Raw genomic sequence first — 18,473 nt, 5'->3', positions numbered from 1 at the left:
TGAGCCACCGCGCCCGGCCTCAATTCCCTTTTCTATAAAGTTGAACTGGCGTAGTAATAAGGTCCTGTTTAGCCTGCAACCATTCTCTGAATTTTACTACTCAGAGCCCATTGAACTAGGACCAATTGATCTGGTTAATTTGCCTCTGAAACTGGGCATGGAATATCGGTGCACATCATCTTAGCATACATGTCCCTCACTGAGGGCCGGAAAAACAAACAGTCTGAAGAACAAGATAAAAGCTTCATGAAGTCACTCCAGTGTGGCTTAGCCAAGGTAGGATCACTTTGGTTTAGCACCATCATAAGCTGGCAAAATAATACAGTCTTCAGTTTCTAAGCCTTCTCATTTTAGAAGACATCTCTGCAGTGCATCCCCACTGCTCATTATTTTTTCAAGCTGTGTCTGCTTCACTTGCTTAAGATAAAAGCCTACACAGTGTACCATCCAAATATAGGTCCACGGCAGTCCAGAGAGAAGACAGCCTGAGGTTTATGGTGACAGGACATTTTGAATACCTAACAAATGGGCTGTATCATATCAAAGCCTACCAGTCAATATTAGCAATGAAGGGAAATGAAAGTAAGGTTTGTTGAGGGAACAGGAAGTTTCCTGTACTGTTTCTCCCCTTGCTGGAAAGCAATTGTGATCAATACCAGATGCAAATCACATTGCTTGTGAGAAAAAAGCATTCATGATTATATGTCACGAGCACCACACCACAGATGTACTTATGTATATTTTGACTTTTAAAAGTGAGCAGTGCTTTATAAATCCCATCCTTTTTTTGTTTTGTTTTGTTTTGTTTTGAGTTGGAGTCTTGCTCTGTCACCCAGGCTGGAGTGCAGTGGCACGATCTCGGCTCACTGCAACCTCTGCCTCCCAGGTTCAAGCGATATGGAGTCTTGCTCTGTCACCCAGGCTGGAGTGCAGGTTCTCACCTCACAGTTTCTCAGTCTCAGCACTGTTGACATTTGGGGACAGATAATTCTTTGTTGTGGGGGCTGGCCTGTGCAGTCTAAGATGTTGAGCAACATCCCTGGCCTATACCCACTAGATGCTAGTAGCACACACACTCCAGGTTGTGACCACCAAAAAATGTCTCCAGATATCACCAACTATCCCCCACAGAAGCAAAAAAAAAAAGATAAATATACCAACCTGCGTGAGATCCATCAGCCGGGGATCTCCCCAGCCAGGTATCCAATTATTTGGATCCACCAAATAATTCTCATATGAAGGGAATATGCAGGAATGGAACTTTTCTTCCAGAGCAGCTTCCTCACTTTGGCAGTTTCCTCCCACCCTCCCCATGTTTTCATATTTCTAGGCAAATGTATCCTGAGAATTGAGGCAGTTGTAGATAGGGCCTCGCGGGAAGCAAACTGCCAATTCTCCTTGGTGTGGCAAGCATGGACCATTTTGCAGCACCTTCCCCTGAACTTGCCACATTGTCCTAAGTGAATATAACAATGAAAATACACAAGAGGAACATTCCACATTTAGGTTGGAGAGCATTTTGACATCTCCATTTTGTTAATTCTGTTCTCTCCGCAGAAGCTGTCATCTGTAGACACGTACCAGAACAAACAGAATAATTGTTAACAGCACAGTATTTTTTCTTATTTTGGTTACTGTTTGGTCAGAAAATATCTCAGACCAGACTTTCATAATTAGAAATGTTTATATCTTAAGCTGTGATCTTTTTTCCAAAAATTATGCCTTTCAATTTCCCAAGCATCCATGTTCAGACACCATTGCTCCATGGGCGAAATGAGACAACCCTATTCATGTAGACATAATGTCCTTAACATGCTTTTTCAAATTTTTGAGACAAGGTCCCACTGTGTCACCCAGGCTGGAGTGCAGTGACCCACTGCAACCTCCACCTCCCAGGCTCAAGCAATCCTCCCACCTCAGCCTCCTAAGTAGCTGAGACCACAGGTGTGTGCCACCACACCCAGCTAATTTTTTGTATTTTTGGTAGAGATGGGGTTTTGCCATGTTGCCCAGGCTGGTCTTGGACTCCTGAGCTCAAGCAATCCACCCACTTCAGCCTCCCAAAGTGCTGGGATTCCAGGGATGAGCCACTGCGCCCAGCTGGGCTTCTAAAGAAAAATGCCCTTTCCCACATTCATTTTCAAAGAGAGATTATGCTTCTTGAAATGGTTTTTGCTGAGGAAATAGATGAACCTCTCTCAAAGCAATAGTCCTGCTGAAATCACCCATAGTAATTACAAGAGTTCCCATTTGCCATCAGGCTGGTCGACCCATCCTGAGGAAGATTCCAAGCGCAGCACTTCCCTTAAACTACCTTTGTGACTGTGACAAATGCTTTACCTCTCTGGGCTGCAATTGCCTCACCTGTAGAAGATAGCAAAGGTGTTATGAAAGTAGCTACCTATTTACTATCTGTAACTTTGGGTAACATCTTTCGCTCTCTCAGCCGAGGTTTTCTCATCTGTAAAATGGGGCTAATCACAGCATCTCCTTCACAATGTTGTTGTAGTGAGTAAATGAAACAATAAATGAAATGGCACATAGTAGGCCCTCTAGAAGCATTGACACTCAATGTCATAAACTCAGAATTATCCCTTTGTCAGTTCTAAATGATTTGGCAACCTTTTTAACCTTCTAGATGGCAGCGAAGAAACAGATTGATTCTTTATGACCTCAGTTGCTTTGTTTTTGCCTTCTTTTTAAGTTTGGCCATTTGGAAGCAGAGCCCATCATAAATACTAACCTTTTTAAAAATCATCTTCAGCAACCAATATGGGAAACAGAATTCTTCCTTGCACAGCTGTCTCTTGTTTGGTTAATTTACTAGATTAAAAAAGGTGTCTTAATGAGAAAAACAGCTCTTAGTGTTTGAGGTATAGGGTGCAAATATCAGAATTTGAAACAGCATTGAGATTGAGCAATAAATTTTTGTTGTATATCAAAAACGTATGTTTTCAATTAAAAGATTATGGGACGAAGAATCACAAGACCCATCCCAGCTCTTTCTCCATCTCTGTCACTTTGAGCAAGAATGTGACCTCTCTGAGCCGTATTTCAGCCCATGGAATCTAGTTTGTTGTTTTGTTTTTGTTTTTGTTTTTGTTTGCCTGAGATGATCATCTAAGCCATCCAGTGTTGACTTCCCATAAAGGGTGTCGCATGCTCAGCTAATCTCTACTTGGGCCTGGATTCTGATTTTGTCATTTATCCACTGTGTGATCTTGAGCAAGTTGTTTAACCTTTCTGTGCTCCAGTTTCCTCTGCAAAAAAATGAGAATAACATTCTACTTCATAGAGTTATCATGAAAATTAAATGAGAAGTGATCAAAATGAGTGCCTAACATATAGTAAGCATACATAAAATGTTAGCTATTGCTTTTAGTATTTTATTGGCTGTCTTTAGAGGAGAAACTGACAAAAAAAGAAAGTATAATCTGAAATCTTGGTGTTTGGATTTTTACATTTTATGAACCAAATTTACCAAACTAACCACTTAGGAAATAAAGACATCAAATACACTGTCTTTTAATTTCTACACGTATAATTTCCCTAACCTACAATTCATCAACTACTACTTTCCCCTCTGATTTCTGAATAGGAAAATCATGGCTCTTATCACTATATGGTGTAAGTTAAATCCTACCAACATTTCACTTGGGTAACCACATGTTTAACAAATTCTGTCTACTTCATATGGAGACTGTGCCCCTGGAACAGAATATCTCAAACATGAATGTGCATGTGAGTCACATGGGAATCTTGTTAACATGCAGATTGTGATTCACCAGTTCTGGAAGCAGAAATCCCACATTTCTAACAAACTCCCAGGAGATGCTGATGCTGCAGATCCTTGGACGGCACTTTGAGTAACAGGGCTGTAGATATTCACAAGCCATTTGAGCATGGAGGAGGCAGGGGGCACACCTGGCCCAAGTAGGGATCAAGCAGGTTGGAGAGAGGCAGGCCTGCAGGAACTGACTGCCAGAGCCCCTCTCCAGCCCCAGCCTCGCCAACTCTAATTTAAGAAATTGAAATGTTTAAGGGGAAAATAACAGGAAGGTATGGAAAAGACAGTCAAAACCCTACCTGCTTCTCTTCATTTTCCTAAACTGTTAAAAAAAAAAAAAATCATAGAATAGATTACACCAAGCAATTTGACCCATCTGCAGTTCTAAATTATCTTCCACAAGACAGGCAGGTAGAAGACAATTTAATTCTCCCCTCTCTGCTGTTGGGACTGTATCATTGAGGTACAGGTGCTAAAACAGACCCTCCTAGGGGAGCATTACATACCCTGCATGTACTTACGTCATACCACTAAGGCCCATTTCACAAAATATGTTTTTGGTGTATTTAAAAGTATTCTGAGGACCCGAAAATATCCCAAAAGCACCTGCTCTCAAGCAGTTCTCACCTGTGTAAAAATCTCACCTGCTATTATAACCAAGAACAAGATAGCTGTGCATGCTGTGGCAGTGCTTCTATTCCTGAACCAAAGAAAAAAACCAAACTTTTCCAGATTGAAATGTCTCTTCCCTAAATGACTCTCTGTCATGATCTTGATCCTATTTATTTTTTTACACATAAAAATTGAAAATTAGTCTCACCTGGGTACCAAAAAAAGTGGGAAATTGTAGTGCAATTCTATGAAAACCCAGAGGAGGACCTATATGTTACTCTGCTAACACTAGCATTTATTTGTGTGGATTTTGTTAATCCCTGAGTGTAATCTGTTGGAAGAATATGGGTGTTTTGCTGCCAAGTACTGAGACTTTCACAGGGTGGTGTATAACGTTGATCTAATTACCCAAGTCATATTTTGTCTTTTATTTGAGAAATTATAAATCTCAAGTTTTGATTTTTGTCCACAAGTCATACCCTAGTCCTAGTTTCCAAAGTCAGAAAAGATTCACTTGTATTTTCTACCTTGAAAAGGGTTATTTCATGTTTGGGAACATAAAATGGGGCGAGTCTGATAAAGATACCTTGGGTTTTTTTGAAAAATGTGGGTTCAGACTGGCATCAAGAATAAACATTATGCTCTGAACTTTTGCACAGGAGAAATCTAATCCTAGCAGTAAACATCTGTTCCCTTTTATGTGCATTTGTGGCTCGTTAATATGAATGTTTCTGCAACCACTGTAGCTTTTCTAATATCCTAAATGGAATCTCTGTGGCCTTTAGAGTAATTACCTCAAAGTTTGAGTCATCCAACCTAAGGACTCTCTGATTAAATCCGGTATGAATTATGGAAAATCAAATGACCATTCCTGGGGGAGGATTCCATTGTGTCCTCCGGAAAGTATTTTCCCAGTGCTCAGGGCCTCTGGTCAGTGCTCAGCAGTCAGCTTGTTCCGATGTGGTTAAATAATTTTAAGATGTTGCCTATGAACCTGGTCACTGCCATGCTTTCATGCAGCCAAATGGAACTTACAGCGTGGTCTTTGAACACGTGTTATTTTGTTTTGCTTTTTAGTTTTGTTTCAGGTTACACTTTAGATTAATAAGCATCCCCTATAAATGTTATAAACACAAACTTTAAAATTGTTTTAATGGTTTTCACTTATCAAAAGATTATCAATCACTGTAGTTTCTAGTTTCAGAGTAATTATTTGAGGTTTCTGCAGTCGTGATGATTGTTTTTCATTAGGATAGTGATTGCCTAATGGAATATACAGGAAAACCAGAGAAGTGGGAGCAGCCAGATAAGGAAAAGGTTTGTTTATCTCCTAGCAGCTCCCAAATCTCACCCACTTAATGGACTGATAATCCCTGCCAATGAAATAAGAGAAGGCCTCTGTGATAGCAAACTTAAATTCACCTGCATACAGGGACAGAAAAGTCCAGTCTCAACAAGATAGAAAATTAATAGGCAGGTGGTCAGTAAAAGAAAGGCAAAACCAATTAGCAATGAAAGGCAGCCTACTTGAGCAAAGCGGCTAATTTTGCAAGACTTTGCCTAAAAGAAGATATTCTGAAGGCATAGTTTATGTAACTGGACAAAGGTTGAACATGGGCCTCAGCAGACCTTATTGATAAAGTCTCAGGAATGAAGCAGCAGAGTTCTTCTTGAGATGAGTACACCCTGATTAGGGATATCAAAACACGTGATCTGAGTTAGATAAAATAATGTATGAAAAGTACTTTTGGATGCTATCTGGCATGTAGTCGGTGTTCAATTGATAGTAATTTTAATTTATGGAGCCCGGTCTATGTAGCCTGCCTTAAATAAATGCTCAATAAATTTGAGCTATCACTAACAGTATTATGATTATGCCCTTCAGCTACCTTGTACACAATAATGAATATGGTTCCCTCCCTATCTCATCCTCTCTATCCTCAATTCCCTTAGGAGCCAGTCGCCAGGAAGACACACCCTCCCCAGCTATGGCCCATGCCTCCTTGAGTCTAACAATGACCAGAATATTTCACTCCATTTTGCAGACTTAAATTGTTGAGAATACCAAAATAGGATCTGTTCACACTCTCAAGAGCTATCTAAGTCTTCATTTGGGGAACACTAACATACACCAACAAGAGCTCAGAAATGATCATGATTGCATGAGCTTAGAATAAATAAGAAATGTATTTTAAAGGAAAAAGAACTCACCACAGACTGGAATAGTAAGGGAAAGCTGTGTGGATAGGACTGAAACTGAGCTGGGAGAGTCCAGAATGTTCGTGTAAATTGAGAGAAAGGGGAAGCATGAGAATAGATCCTACAGGCTCCTTCCCACCAGTTGAGAATTGTGGATTTGGTCTCTGTAATTACTAGTAGTAAAAAAAAGGCAGGGGGGGTCGGGGAAAACACTTTGAACACTTACTGTATTTCTGCACAAGGCTAGACTTTGTCCATGTGTTGGCTCATGTATTCTTCACATCAACACTGTGAGGGCTTGACACCAATGCTGTGAGGTCCTGGAACCTATAACCCTTCCATAGCAATTCTTGAATGTAGTAACAGCAAATTTCCTTTAGAAACAGCCAGCAATTTAACTTTTCACTATTTTGGAGACATCTCTCCTTCCTTGTCCAAATATTCCAAATTTACAAGTCTCATGGCATCAACTGGGGCAGAGTTCCTGCAGAGACCTACATAAATGGAAGCAAGCAGGCTCTGCAGCTTCAGGCTACTGTTAAAGGTTCCCAGGCCGGACAAAGCCACCTGGGTAGATTCAGAGGCACTGGGAAACACAAGCCAGGAGCCTGCCCTCTGGTGACCAGCTCACCCCATTCCAGATGTTAGTGGACTAACAGATTAAGTCAGTGTTTCAGAGGTCTTGGAAAGATGGCCTTGAGATACCAGCTCCGGCATCCGATACAAATGCCAAAGTAAAAACACGGTTGGTTTACACAGCCTGAGGACGAGGAAGAATAAAGCCATCTAGCTGCCCTTTCTGTCTTCCCTGTTCGCAGAGCTTGTCTAAGGCTATGCTACAGTATCTGCTGATGGCTGAGCTGCCTTTTGTTGCAGAACTTTGATACTAACCAGTTATGACTGACTCTGCCTTGCATAGAGCACATTATGGCTCAGTAAATAGAAATTCCTAAATAAATAAAAAACTGTATGTGCTGTGTTCAGTTTCAGGGGTATTTTGATCTGTTCTTATTATGTTCAATTATTTCCAAATAATATTTCTTGAGGTCCCATCATGTTATAGCATTGTGCTTAGGGCTGTGGAGATTAAGAGATGGACACATTGCTTAGAGTCCAATAAGTGGGAAAAGGGTGCATGTACCATTCACATGCAAGGAGGACATGGTAAGTTCTTGCCTTATAGAAGAGACATAGACAAATATGGATAATTCAGGAGAGAGATTCAAAGAGGTAGAGCAATTTGCCCCAAACCACGGCTAATACATGTCATAGTCAGAATTTGAACCTTGGCAAGCAGAGCCCATATTCTTACCCACTATCTTTTCCTGCCTCTGAAAAGCAAAATAGGTTTCATTTTCACCAGCAGTTCTGGGAGAACAATCCTATTGGTTGTCCATGTTGAACTGCTTGTAATGATGAGTCCTCCTAGCAGACCAGTGGCTTTTGGATAAGAAAGTGGGCATGAATTATGTGCGTGGGAAATAGTTTTGTCTTTGCAAAGTTACTGGATTATGTGCCTAGGAAACAGTTTTCTCTTTGCAAAGTCATGAGAGGACAATAAATATTACTTTGGATATTGTGCTGGCCACCATGAGTGTTAAGAAAATTATATACATGTATGTAAATGGATATATCACAAGGTAAAAGGTAGCACATGGAGGAGGGAGATACATGGGAAGTGGGATGGAAGTTTGGAGGGTGGATGGATTGCTTCAAGAAAGCTTAAATGATGAACTAGACCTTGAAGGTTGAGTAAGGATCAAATTGGTGTCTTCATTATTATGTTATTTGAGCTACCAAGCTGATCAAGCCAGATATAATGATGGTCAGGCAAACCTAACAGGAAATGCTCACTTCACCAAAATTCCTCTCCCATTTGCCTTGCACAGAATCTAGGAATCCAATTTTAGAGATACATTCCTTGGGCCATGGCCCAGTGCTTTCCAGACATCCTCTTTAAAACACAACTTCTGCTATGAGGTGACTCATCGCAGGTTCTTAGCCATTAATATAGTGGTATGGAGTCATTTATCAAACTCTTTTTTGAGGGGGTGCTCATTAAAAATCATGTTTAGAGGAGAAGAGTTTGGAGAGTAAGGCAAGGGAAGAAAAAGTCATGTGGATACATAAGTGAAGAACTTACACTTAGTGCGTGCTTACAATGTGCAGGACACTGTACCAAGAACTTTTAATATATAAACCTATTTGGTCATCAAAACAATAGTATATTCCCATTTTACAGAAAACCCACATCTCTAAAGTTCCAGAAGCAACTTATTTTTTAGTATTATTATTATTTTTTTTTGCCTCTTTAATGACCACCTCTCATGAGGCTACCAAGAAATATAAGGGATGAGCCATTCCTTCAAATAGCTTCTGGACTAGGTCAAAGTTTACAGTCCTTGGCAACCAGAAGCAACTTTAACTGAACTATAGAAGGTCAGGTCAGGTTTTAGAGTCAGAAGACCTGGGTTTGAGTCCAGGTCCATCATGTACATCCATGTCACTTTCTAAACTCCACACATGTAAAATAGGGATGATAATTCTATCCATATCCCCACCCCCATACGAATTTGCCAACCACCTATTATTCATAAGGCTCTTTTGCAAGTGCTAGAGACACAGTAATGACCACAACAGTGCTCATCCCTGTTTCTGTCGTGCTTACATTTCCAGTGAGGACAGACAAAATAGTTCCTGTTGGTGACAAGTATGATGAAGAACCTAAAGTAAAATGATAGAGAGAAAATGGTTGGGGAGCTGGTCAGGAAAGGTCTCTCTCAAACCTCAATGACAGGGAGCTGGTGAGATAAGGATTTGGACAGGGGCACTCCAGGCATAGGAAAGAGCTTCTGCAAGATGCTGCGGTGGGAATGGGCTTCCCATGTTAGAGGCAGCCCATGTGGCTGGAGGATAGAGAGAAGGGGGCAGAGCCATGGGTGAGGAGCTCAGCCAGAGGGAGGCTCAGTGGGGCCTTGAGGCCACTGTAAGGCCTGAAGATTTTATTCTAATATGGATGGGAAGTCATCAGATTATTTCAAGCACCAGAGAAATACACTCTTATTTATACTTTTAAATGCTCACTCTGGCTGCTCTGTGGAAAGTGGATTGTAAGTGGCTGAGAGCAAAAGCAAGGAGACTTGTTATGAATATAAATGAGTAATGGGAAAATTAAATGAGGTAGTAAGTACAATTTCTAAAGAACTTTCGAAGCACACATAAAACAATAGCTATTAATAGGTCGTTTACTACGCATCAAACTAAGGGCAATAAGGAGAACATATCAGTTAATAGCACAAAAGGCAAAGAAGAGCAGGTGAAGTGCTTCTCTTAATTTTAGGTTCCTTGTCAATCAAGAAGTATATGTTCCCTGGATGTTTGTGAAGATAAAGTGTCTAGCTCAGTTCCTGGATCATAGTAAATGTTCAACCAAACATTACTCTCCTGTCCTGCATGATTCTAAAAAACATCAGTTGAGGCGTCTATACTGTGAGAATTCAGCAAGGCTAAACCTTATGGGTGGAAGTAAAAAAACTAAAATGGAAATTAGAGGCTTCCTACCTAATAGTCTGATGCTACACAATGATAATTCTACACACTCTCTGGGTTTACAAAGCACGTTTTACACACACACCCCTAATGCAGAATATGGTTTGCCGTCAGTCTCAGTACCTAATATGAATGGCCTTTTAATGCAAGCTAAACTCTTGCAATGAGTGCCATGAAATCCCAGCCTACGCAGCTTACCCTTTCTGACCACTTTGTCATAATCCTATTTCCTTTGCTTTAGCTCTTTTCTAAGGTATCAGCTCGCTCTTGTGTCCTGAAATACTTGAATATTTTAATCTAATTCTCCTTTTTTGATGGACAGATTTATTTTCTATCATCTTTAATGAAATTTCCAGAGATAGGATGTAAGTAGTTATGTTAATGAAATTTATGTTTGTTTCTCTTTTGCAAAAGAACCCTTTGGATCAGTGTTGTGTCAATCAAAGCCATCAGAATGATGGTCATCGAATGCAAACCTAATCATTCAAGTCTAAACTCCCTTGAGACACACAAACCAAAGGAGTTCACACGTCCCTATCTAGTTATTATTTTCTTTTGTTCTACTTATTTTTAATTCATCATAACTAATTACATTGGTTAATTGTGTTGATGTCTAGAATGGGAAGTATTGAAAGTCATATGTTAACTGGGATTCATTAAGAGTAAACGGTTCATGATTTATGTGAATAACAAAATATGATCATTTCTAGAATGCTCCCTTTTTTAAAAAAAATTACTTCTACTACTGTGTGCATTGTGTCCCAGATAATGCTCAGAACAACAGGTTTTTATTTTTAATTTTTTATTTATTTCAATAGGTTTTTTGGGAACATGTGGTGTTTGGTTTCATGAATAAGTTCTTCTGTGGTGATTTCTGAGATTTTGGTGCACCCGTCGCCCGAGCAGTGTACACTGTACCCAGTGTGTAGTCTTTTATCTCTTACCACCCTGACCCTTTCTGAAGTCCCCAAAGTCCAATGTATCATTCTTATGTCTTTGCATCCTCATAGCTTAGTACCCATATGTGAGTGAACACATATGATGTTTGGTTTTCCATTCCTGAGTTACTTCACTTAGAATAATAGTCTCCACTTCCATCCAGGTTGCTATGAATGTCATTATTTCATTCTTTTTTATGTCTGAGTAGTATTCCATATATATATATATATATATATAATATAATATATATAATATATATATAAATATATATATTATAATATATATATAATATATATATAAATATATATGTTATATATATATCTCACATTCTCTTTATCCATGAGTTGATTGATGGGCATTTTTTGGGCTGGTTCTGTATTTTTGCAATTGCAATTTGTGCTGTTGTAAATGTGTGTGCGAATGTCTTTTTCATATAATGACTTCTTTTTCTCTGGGTAGATACCTAGCAGTGGGATTGGTGGATCAAACGGTAGACCTACTTTTAGTTCATTAAGGAATCTCCACACTGTTTTCCATAGTGACAACAGGCTTTTTGAGTAAATACTTATTTACATCCATACCTGCAATCTACAAGATAATATCTAATTAACACCTGACTTTTAAGGCTTCACTCAGTAGACCTCAAAACAATGGATGAATTTTTGAATGATAATGAAAATTTACTCTGAGTTGTGTAAAACACTGGAGTCTGAGGAAACCACAGACTTATTCAAAACCTGTCACTAATTTATTTTCTTACCTTAAATTTATCTTAACCCTGTGGATCTCAAACTCTGTTGGCTATCGCAATCACCTGGAGAACTTGATAGCTCTATGCATGCCCACACCCTATCCAACTTCAAAAAGTCTGGTCTTCAGTGTTGTTTAGTAGCACCTCAGATGATTCTGATACACATCAAAGTTTGAGAATCACTGACTTAACCTTTTGGGATATTAATCTTCCTAAAAAGAAATATCCCATTTGTGTGAGCTTTGAAGGAACAAAAGGAGATGGGCGTTAGAGATAGGAAATTACTAAAGACCATCATTGCCAACCACTGGTATGTGGAGGTAACTTGTAGGTCTCACCAACAACAGTATATCCAGTAGGTAGAATTTCAGGACCCCAGTGTCGTGGGTGTCTCATCCCTCCTTGGGAATGGAATGGGAATTACATGTTGCCCCCCTGTTCTTGCAAGGATAAGAATCAAGAATCCTCCTTAAATAAATTCCTCTTGAGCTTTCTCATGACCCAATCGGGACTTCTCAGTCTCCAGGTTTCCCAGCAATGCCCCAACCAATAAACCTGCCAATTAAGCAACTGAATATCATTATTGCGAATGTAATTACAGACAGTAATTATGAGCTTGTAAATGCCTCCCATGAATGAAGCCCTTTTCCCAAACCATCTCGGCTGCTTTTCTTTGGAAAATGGAAAGCAATCCTATCCCTTGCCTCACCCCAAGTGTAGCCTTCCTTGCTTACAAGAAACCCCCTTCTTGCTGACCCAAGGGACATGCTAAGCAAGCTTTAATAGGCTGTGCTTTAAGGGGAAATGTCCTCTTGGAGTGGAGCCCCTTTCAGCATCTCTCAGCCAAGCCTTGTTTCCCTAGGGAGTAATGACTACCCAGTTTGGCTGTATTTCTTAATTTCTGTGGGGTCAAGGGAATTAATACCAAATTTTAGGAATTTCTGTGGAAAAATCAAATCTTAAAGCCTTTTCAAAATAGTTTGAGAACTTTAACATTATTTACATTAAGCTTTGCGAGATGCAATTTGCTGAGGATTTAGAGTCTCTGAAAAAAAAGCAGGCACCATAAAAACATGCATGGTGAGAAGACTTTTCATGTCTGTGGAAATAATATCAATCTCGTTGGGCCCAGAATTAACCCCTGCCCTCAGTAACTTTATATTTAGCACATGAAAACCTCAAGCCCTTATGGATAATGGTACTTGAATGAGTTACACATGGATATGTTTAGCTCGAAATGCAATACAATCTTTCAAGATCTCAATCTGTTGTTGCCTTTTAATGGATAGTGAGAATAAGTGCCTGTAATTGCACCAGTAGCTAGCACAGTCGAAAGTGGTAGAAGTCCACAGCTTTTTGATTTACCATGCAATGAATAATGCCATGTAAACTCTGAAAAGGAAGAATCTATGTTTATATAATGTACCCCATACAATGCTTAGCACAGCCCTTTGCATAGAATGAATTTTCAGAGCTCTTCTCTGAATAAGATCAAATGTTACACCCAAAAGTTAGCACAGTGTACAATTTTTAAAAGGAGACTTATTGCTTATTGGCCAAATTAAGCTATTTCAAGCCACAGCATTTCCATTTACTATGACAAAGGAATCATGTGTTGATGATTCCTTTGTTACTATTGTTTATGGTTTTCTCCTGGAGTAGGAATACAGTGTGCATGGGCATTGGAATTTTCTCGTAGTAACATGAAAACCCAGAAGGGTAAATGCAACTTTCCAAAGTGACTGAGTAATTTACACTTTTAGAGAAACCATCCTAACCAACATTAGCTGAAGACATCTGGTAGCTTTCGAGAGGGTGCTTATGAAAACCTAAAGCATTTTTAACCCTCATGTTAAATAATTTAAAATTCACTTTAAATATTTGAAAGTCAGCTTAAAATTCACTGTGCTATGCACAGGTCAGGATAGACATGTCTCTCTAAGCCCCAGGGATATGGGTATCCATGGTCTTCTGGTAATTTCAGTGTTAAAAAAATTCACATATAAATTTGTGAATTATGATCACTTTAAAGAGACCATATAAACTCTGAAAAGGAGGAATGACATATTTATGTTATATTTTTTCTAATTTTGACAAACAGTAACTTAAGAATTTCTGAAAATATGGATGACCAGATGGATTATGTTTTTTTAATGTGTACAACATGCATACAAATATGTGTGTGTGTGTGTGTGTGTGTATATATATATATATATTAGCTTGCTCATTTTTTCTCTCTATATCCATGTACAGTAAAGATATTTAAGGAAGTAAAATTTGCCACCGGGGAAGGTTAGTGTCAGAAATTTTTCATCATATCATTACATTTTTTCCCATTTTCTATAGGCCAAACCCTCAAGTCCCTATAAATTAAACAGAAAAAATATATATAATATACATAAATAATTAACCAGCTGCACTCCAACCAAAGACTTTAAGTTCATCATTCTATCATTAGGGCTCTTAATTTGTCCCACAGCTAAAGCACTATCTGCTTTCCTTCATCGGTTCTTATTGCCAACTTGGGACTATATTGAAGCCCTTTACAAAACTTTTATTTGTAAGATCCCCTTCTTTTTTTTTTTTTTTTTCTTTTTGTAGGCCATCAGAGGTAGAAGGTGGTAAAAACAGAGTTGCCACTCTCGGTGTGGCCACGTGAGCACGTCCCATTTAAGTAACAGGGTGTCCCTCAGGTCAGCTTGTGATAAAACCCAAGTCAAACAAGGCTGAATCCTGGGTGTTTTATGTCCTAAGGATCTGAAAAGTGTTCACGGCCAGCCCTGACCCTCAAGACCTCAAATGGTCATCTAAGCAGTAACATAAATTGGTGTGTAAACTTGCTCCTGGGCCATTGCTGTGGAAGTGGGACTGGCGAAAGTACAGCCTTGCCATGCGAGAACTAATGTCTTTCTAGGCATTTAAAATAAGGGGGAATGTGTTGATTACTCCGACAGGCAATCCAACTGCAGTGGCTAAATGCCCAAGGCTGACAAATTCTGCATCTTATCACTACCGTCAAGTGGCGTGTGAATCCTGTAAGCCCCAAAAGAATTGAGACACAACTTGCCTTCCAAAACTCTGCATCTCAGCAAAATCTTGACAATGCCAACAGCTCGTCATCTCGTGTTTTTCAACCCTTTAGAAAATGGCCTTACAGCCTGGGACAAACCGAAGCACTGTCCAGACCGAGAACACGACTGGAAGCTAGTAGGAATGTCTGAAGCCTGTCTACATAGGAAGAGCCATTCAGAGAGGCGCAGCACATTGAAAAATGAACAGTCGTCGCCACATCTCATCCAGGCCACTTGGACTAGCTCAATATTCCATCTGGACCATGATGATGTGAACGACCAGAGTGTCTCGAGTGCCCAGACCTTCCAAACGGAGGAGAAGAAATGTAAAGGTAACCAGATTTTTATTAGCCCATTATCATGTGTTTCAACAAGAAAAAAAAAAAAATCGTGTTGTAACTGTGTACTCCGTCTCCATTTCTCTTCCAATGTATGGCGTCCCATGTTTTCTCCAACTGTTCTTTTACAGGGTGTCATTTTCTTCAAATATTCTTTTTAAAGTAAATAAATAAGTGGAATCCAAAGAAAGCAGCTTGTTTTGGATTCACGTTGTGCTGGGACACTTGGGGTGACGACATTTTTACTTCTCTAATTAGTAGAGGGGTTAGTTTTGGCTTTAATTCCATTTTTGGGTCTGAGTTAAACAGGCATCGCTGTATTTTTATGACGTCTTGCTTTAAAGTGTGTCTGTGCATATGTACATTTCTTTTCGCAATTGTGCCAGTAGCTAATGGGATCTCAATGCCCACCTTTAACCTAGACAAGTCATGCTCAAATGAGAGGTTTTAAGTTGTTGTCTTCTACTCATTAAATCCTTGTGTCATCATCCTGAAAGGAGAGATTATGGTGTTAGGAGGTTGTCACCTCATAAGGCAAAAAAAAACATTAAACTGGCCTAAGTTCCTGATTGCATTAGATTTAACTGTTCTTTACCTCAGGTCGCCTCCGCCCTGACAGATGTCTTCGTCCTGATCGCTTTATTGTCTTAGGGCTCCCCAAAATCTTTGCTTCTTAAATCAATTTGTGTCTTTCAATGTCCAAGAGATCAATTTGTATCTTTAAATGCCTAAGTTCATTTAATTTCCCATTCTTTTTCAGCTTAGTGGGCTTTTTTTTTTTTTTTTTAAAGGAGGGTCTATTTAGTTTTTCTTTATGGATTGTGACTCATGGTAAAGTTTAAAATTGTGTTTTGAAAATCTCGTAATCATATACCAACATATAATAATGAAAGTTTACAAAGACTCCCATTTACAAGCCCTGAAGGACTTACACAGCTGTTCTACTTTGAACATATACACATGATTATATTTATCCTTCATACAAAAGAACTGGTCTTTTAGGTTTTCTGAAAATACTTTGAAAGCTCCTAGGAACTACCAGTTTACCTGGGAAATTGAGTGTTTCAGTTGGAAATAGAGTTAATCAAAAGTAATAGTGAAATAGTGTTATGAACTCTGATTTGAGGGCAGTCAAAACTATACATGTCCCTTTGGAAAGGTTTCTATTTGGACTCTCTTATATATATATAATCGAGGAGATCTGAGAAATTGAAAGGGCTATTTAGAAAAAAAGCAAAATAAAGTTTTTCATAGGAGTCAGGATGTAGGACGTGTGTGTGTGTGCGCACGTGCACGTGTGTGCATGCACAAAATACATTTGTTTGCAATACAATTGAGATTTAGTCTTAGCATATGTGACCAGATTGTATCTCCAAATTATATGGGCTGGCACTAAAACCATGTCAGTTTACAGTGAAATGCCAACAGATAACTCTAGCATCCTTGTGATCTAATAATGTCATAAACCCAATTTAATTCACTCACAATTGATACCCATATTCATTCACTTATTTATTCATAGAGTCCATCTATGTCTCTATCATTTAAAATAAACCTTGGCCTTACATATCTAGTTGCCAACACCACACATTTCAGTTTGTTGGCCATCTTAAAAGCAAAAGGAAACAGTCTCTGTTTGGATACAAGATGCTTAGTAGAGTGGTTAAGACCACAAATATTTGAGACTGATCTATTTGAGCTAGAATCCTAGCCTTTCTACTTTCTGTCCTTGACCAAACTTATAAGATTAATACAATTAAATAAGATGATGCATTTAAGCATTTAGCAACGTACCTGACTTACAGTGCTCTCTAAATAGCAGCTGTCATTATTGTTGTCATCATTATTATTAGCTATGCATCATTAAGTCATAAAAATACCTTGAATCATGCTGTGAGCCTGGTAAGGAATGAAGCAAGAGGAGACTTTCAGATGGATGTGGGGTGGGGCATGAGGTTTCAGGGAGGTTACAGTGGATAATTCATTTTGCATTCATTCAACTCTTTTTCACTGAAAGTCAGATATGTAATAAGAGAATATAATTAAATTATTAAAGTCCTTCCTCAAGATTCTAATATTAACAGGAAAACAACTAAAATAAGTCTCCCATGTTTTCCAGAGTAACCACCAGGGTTCACCTTGACATAGTCATGAGGCAATGCCTTGGTTCAGCATGAAAATGCCACCAGGAAACCTATGTTATCACGGTCCAAGAAACTTATAAACTAAATATCATTCATTCAGAATGGGCACATGTATTGAGTGAGGCAGCAGTGAGTCCAGGACAGCAACAAGATTATACAGTCTTTCCTTATAGAGCTGGTTCTCCATCTGCTCTGCTTGTCAGCTCTGTATAGTTACTATGAAGAGAGTTCTATTTTGATGTTCATCCATGTTGAGCATTTATTTCCTAGATGGCTGTCTATCCCACACTTGACATCTCAGTCTTGGGCTAGTAATCCATGCATTCACTCATCTGTGTTTATTGAGTGCCTGTATACAGGATATTGTCCTTGATGTCCAAGCATAAGAAAATGGCAGCAGGGCCAAAAGAACATCCAACTAGCCCTATTCCAAGGACCCCATGTAGAAATGATACGAACAAAATAGTCCTGAGGATACAAAAGTTAATTCTGCACAACAGGATCCAAAGAACAAATTGACTCCTTGAAGCTATGCAGTGAGCCCATCTGCCAGATCAGTCACCTAGCCAGGCTAGAGCAGTGCACTTCTAAGTGTGGTTTGGGGACTGGGACCTTTCTGTGAAGTGGTTATTACCATTTCTATTGATGCAAATACAGAAACTGAGAGTAAGCTTTAGGAACTTTTATAGCAGTTTGACGTTGCCACTGGCATCCAAATGCATCCAAATGCATGATCAGTGAATTCGTCTCACTGAACAGGATATAGACAATTAGATGTTGTCAAACTTGCCTGGTCAGTCACGTGTGGCTTGAACTACGTAAAAATCTTGTGCAGTAGAACCATATATTGCTCCACAATGGACCAGATTTTTAAAATAGGCTTTCACTTCAAATAGTTTGGGAATCACTGATTTATGTTTGTAGTACTCTTAAATATTGTTTCTTTAGGGGTTTTTGGTAGCTATCTAAGATTTTGTTTGTCATTTTGTTCTGAATACTGCTCTTTTTTTTTTTTTTTTGAGACGGAGTCTTGCTCTGTTGCCCAGGATGGAGTGCAGTGGCGCAATCTTGTCTCACTGCAAC

At 39.1% G+C, this 18,473-nt stretch overlaps 1 protein-coding gene and 1 long non-coding RNA gene across 6 annotated transcripts in view; one reads left to right on the top strand and one right to left on the bottom strand.

Moving 5' to 3' along the window:
• THRB (thyroid hormone receptor, beta) overlaps nucleotides 1-18,473 on the top strand; it is a 366,193-nt gene that overhangs the window by 276,224 nt on the left and 71,496 nt on the right. For 4 of the 5 annotated variants that reach the window (XM_011974799.1, XM_011974798.1, XM_011974801.1 and 1 more), the window contains one exon: nucleotides 14,980-15,240. In XM_011974799.1, the coding sequence (XP_011830189.1) occupies nucleotides 14,980-15,240 (261 nt within the window). Of the gene's footprint in view, nucleotides 1-13,968; nucleotides 15,241-18,473 lie in introns of those variants that run through there. The other variant, XM_011974797.1, reaches the window with a different exon arrangement.
• Nucleotides 15,211-18,473, bottom strand: part of LOC105535638 — a 40,625-nt gene continuing 37,362 nt past the window's right edge. The window contains exon 4 of the long non-coding RNA XR_001005473.1: nucleotides 15,211-15,736. This is a non-coding gene — a long non-coding RNA (uncharacterized LOC105535638). The remainder of the gene's footprint in view (nucleotides 15,737-18,473) is intronic.

This window comes from Mandrillus leucophaeus, unplaced genomic scaffold, assembly GCF_000951045.1.
Source record: "Mandrillus leucophaeus isolate KB7577 unplaced genomic scaffold, Mleu.le_1.0 Scaffold149, whole genome shotgun sequence".
In the NCBI taxonomy this organism is placed as follows: domain Eukaryota; kingdom Metazoa; phylum Chordata; class Mammalia; order Primates; family Cercopithecidae; genus Mandrillus; species Mandrillus leucophaeus.
The sequence above is the reverse complement of the archived record's forward strand: the minus strand, read 5'-3'. Positions and strand labels throughout refer to the sequence as shown.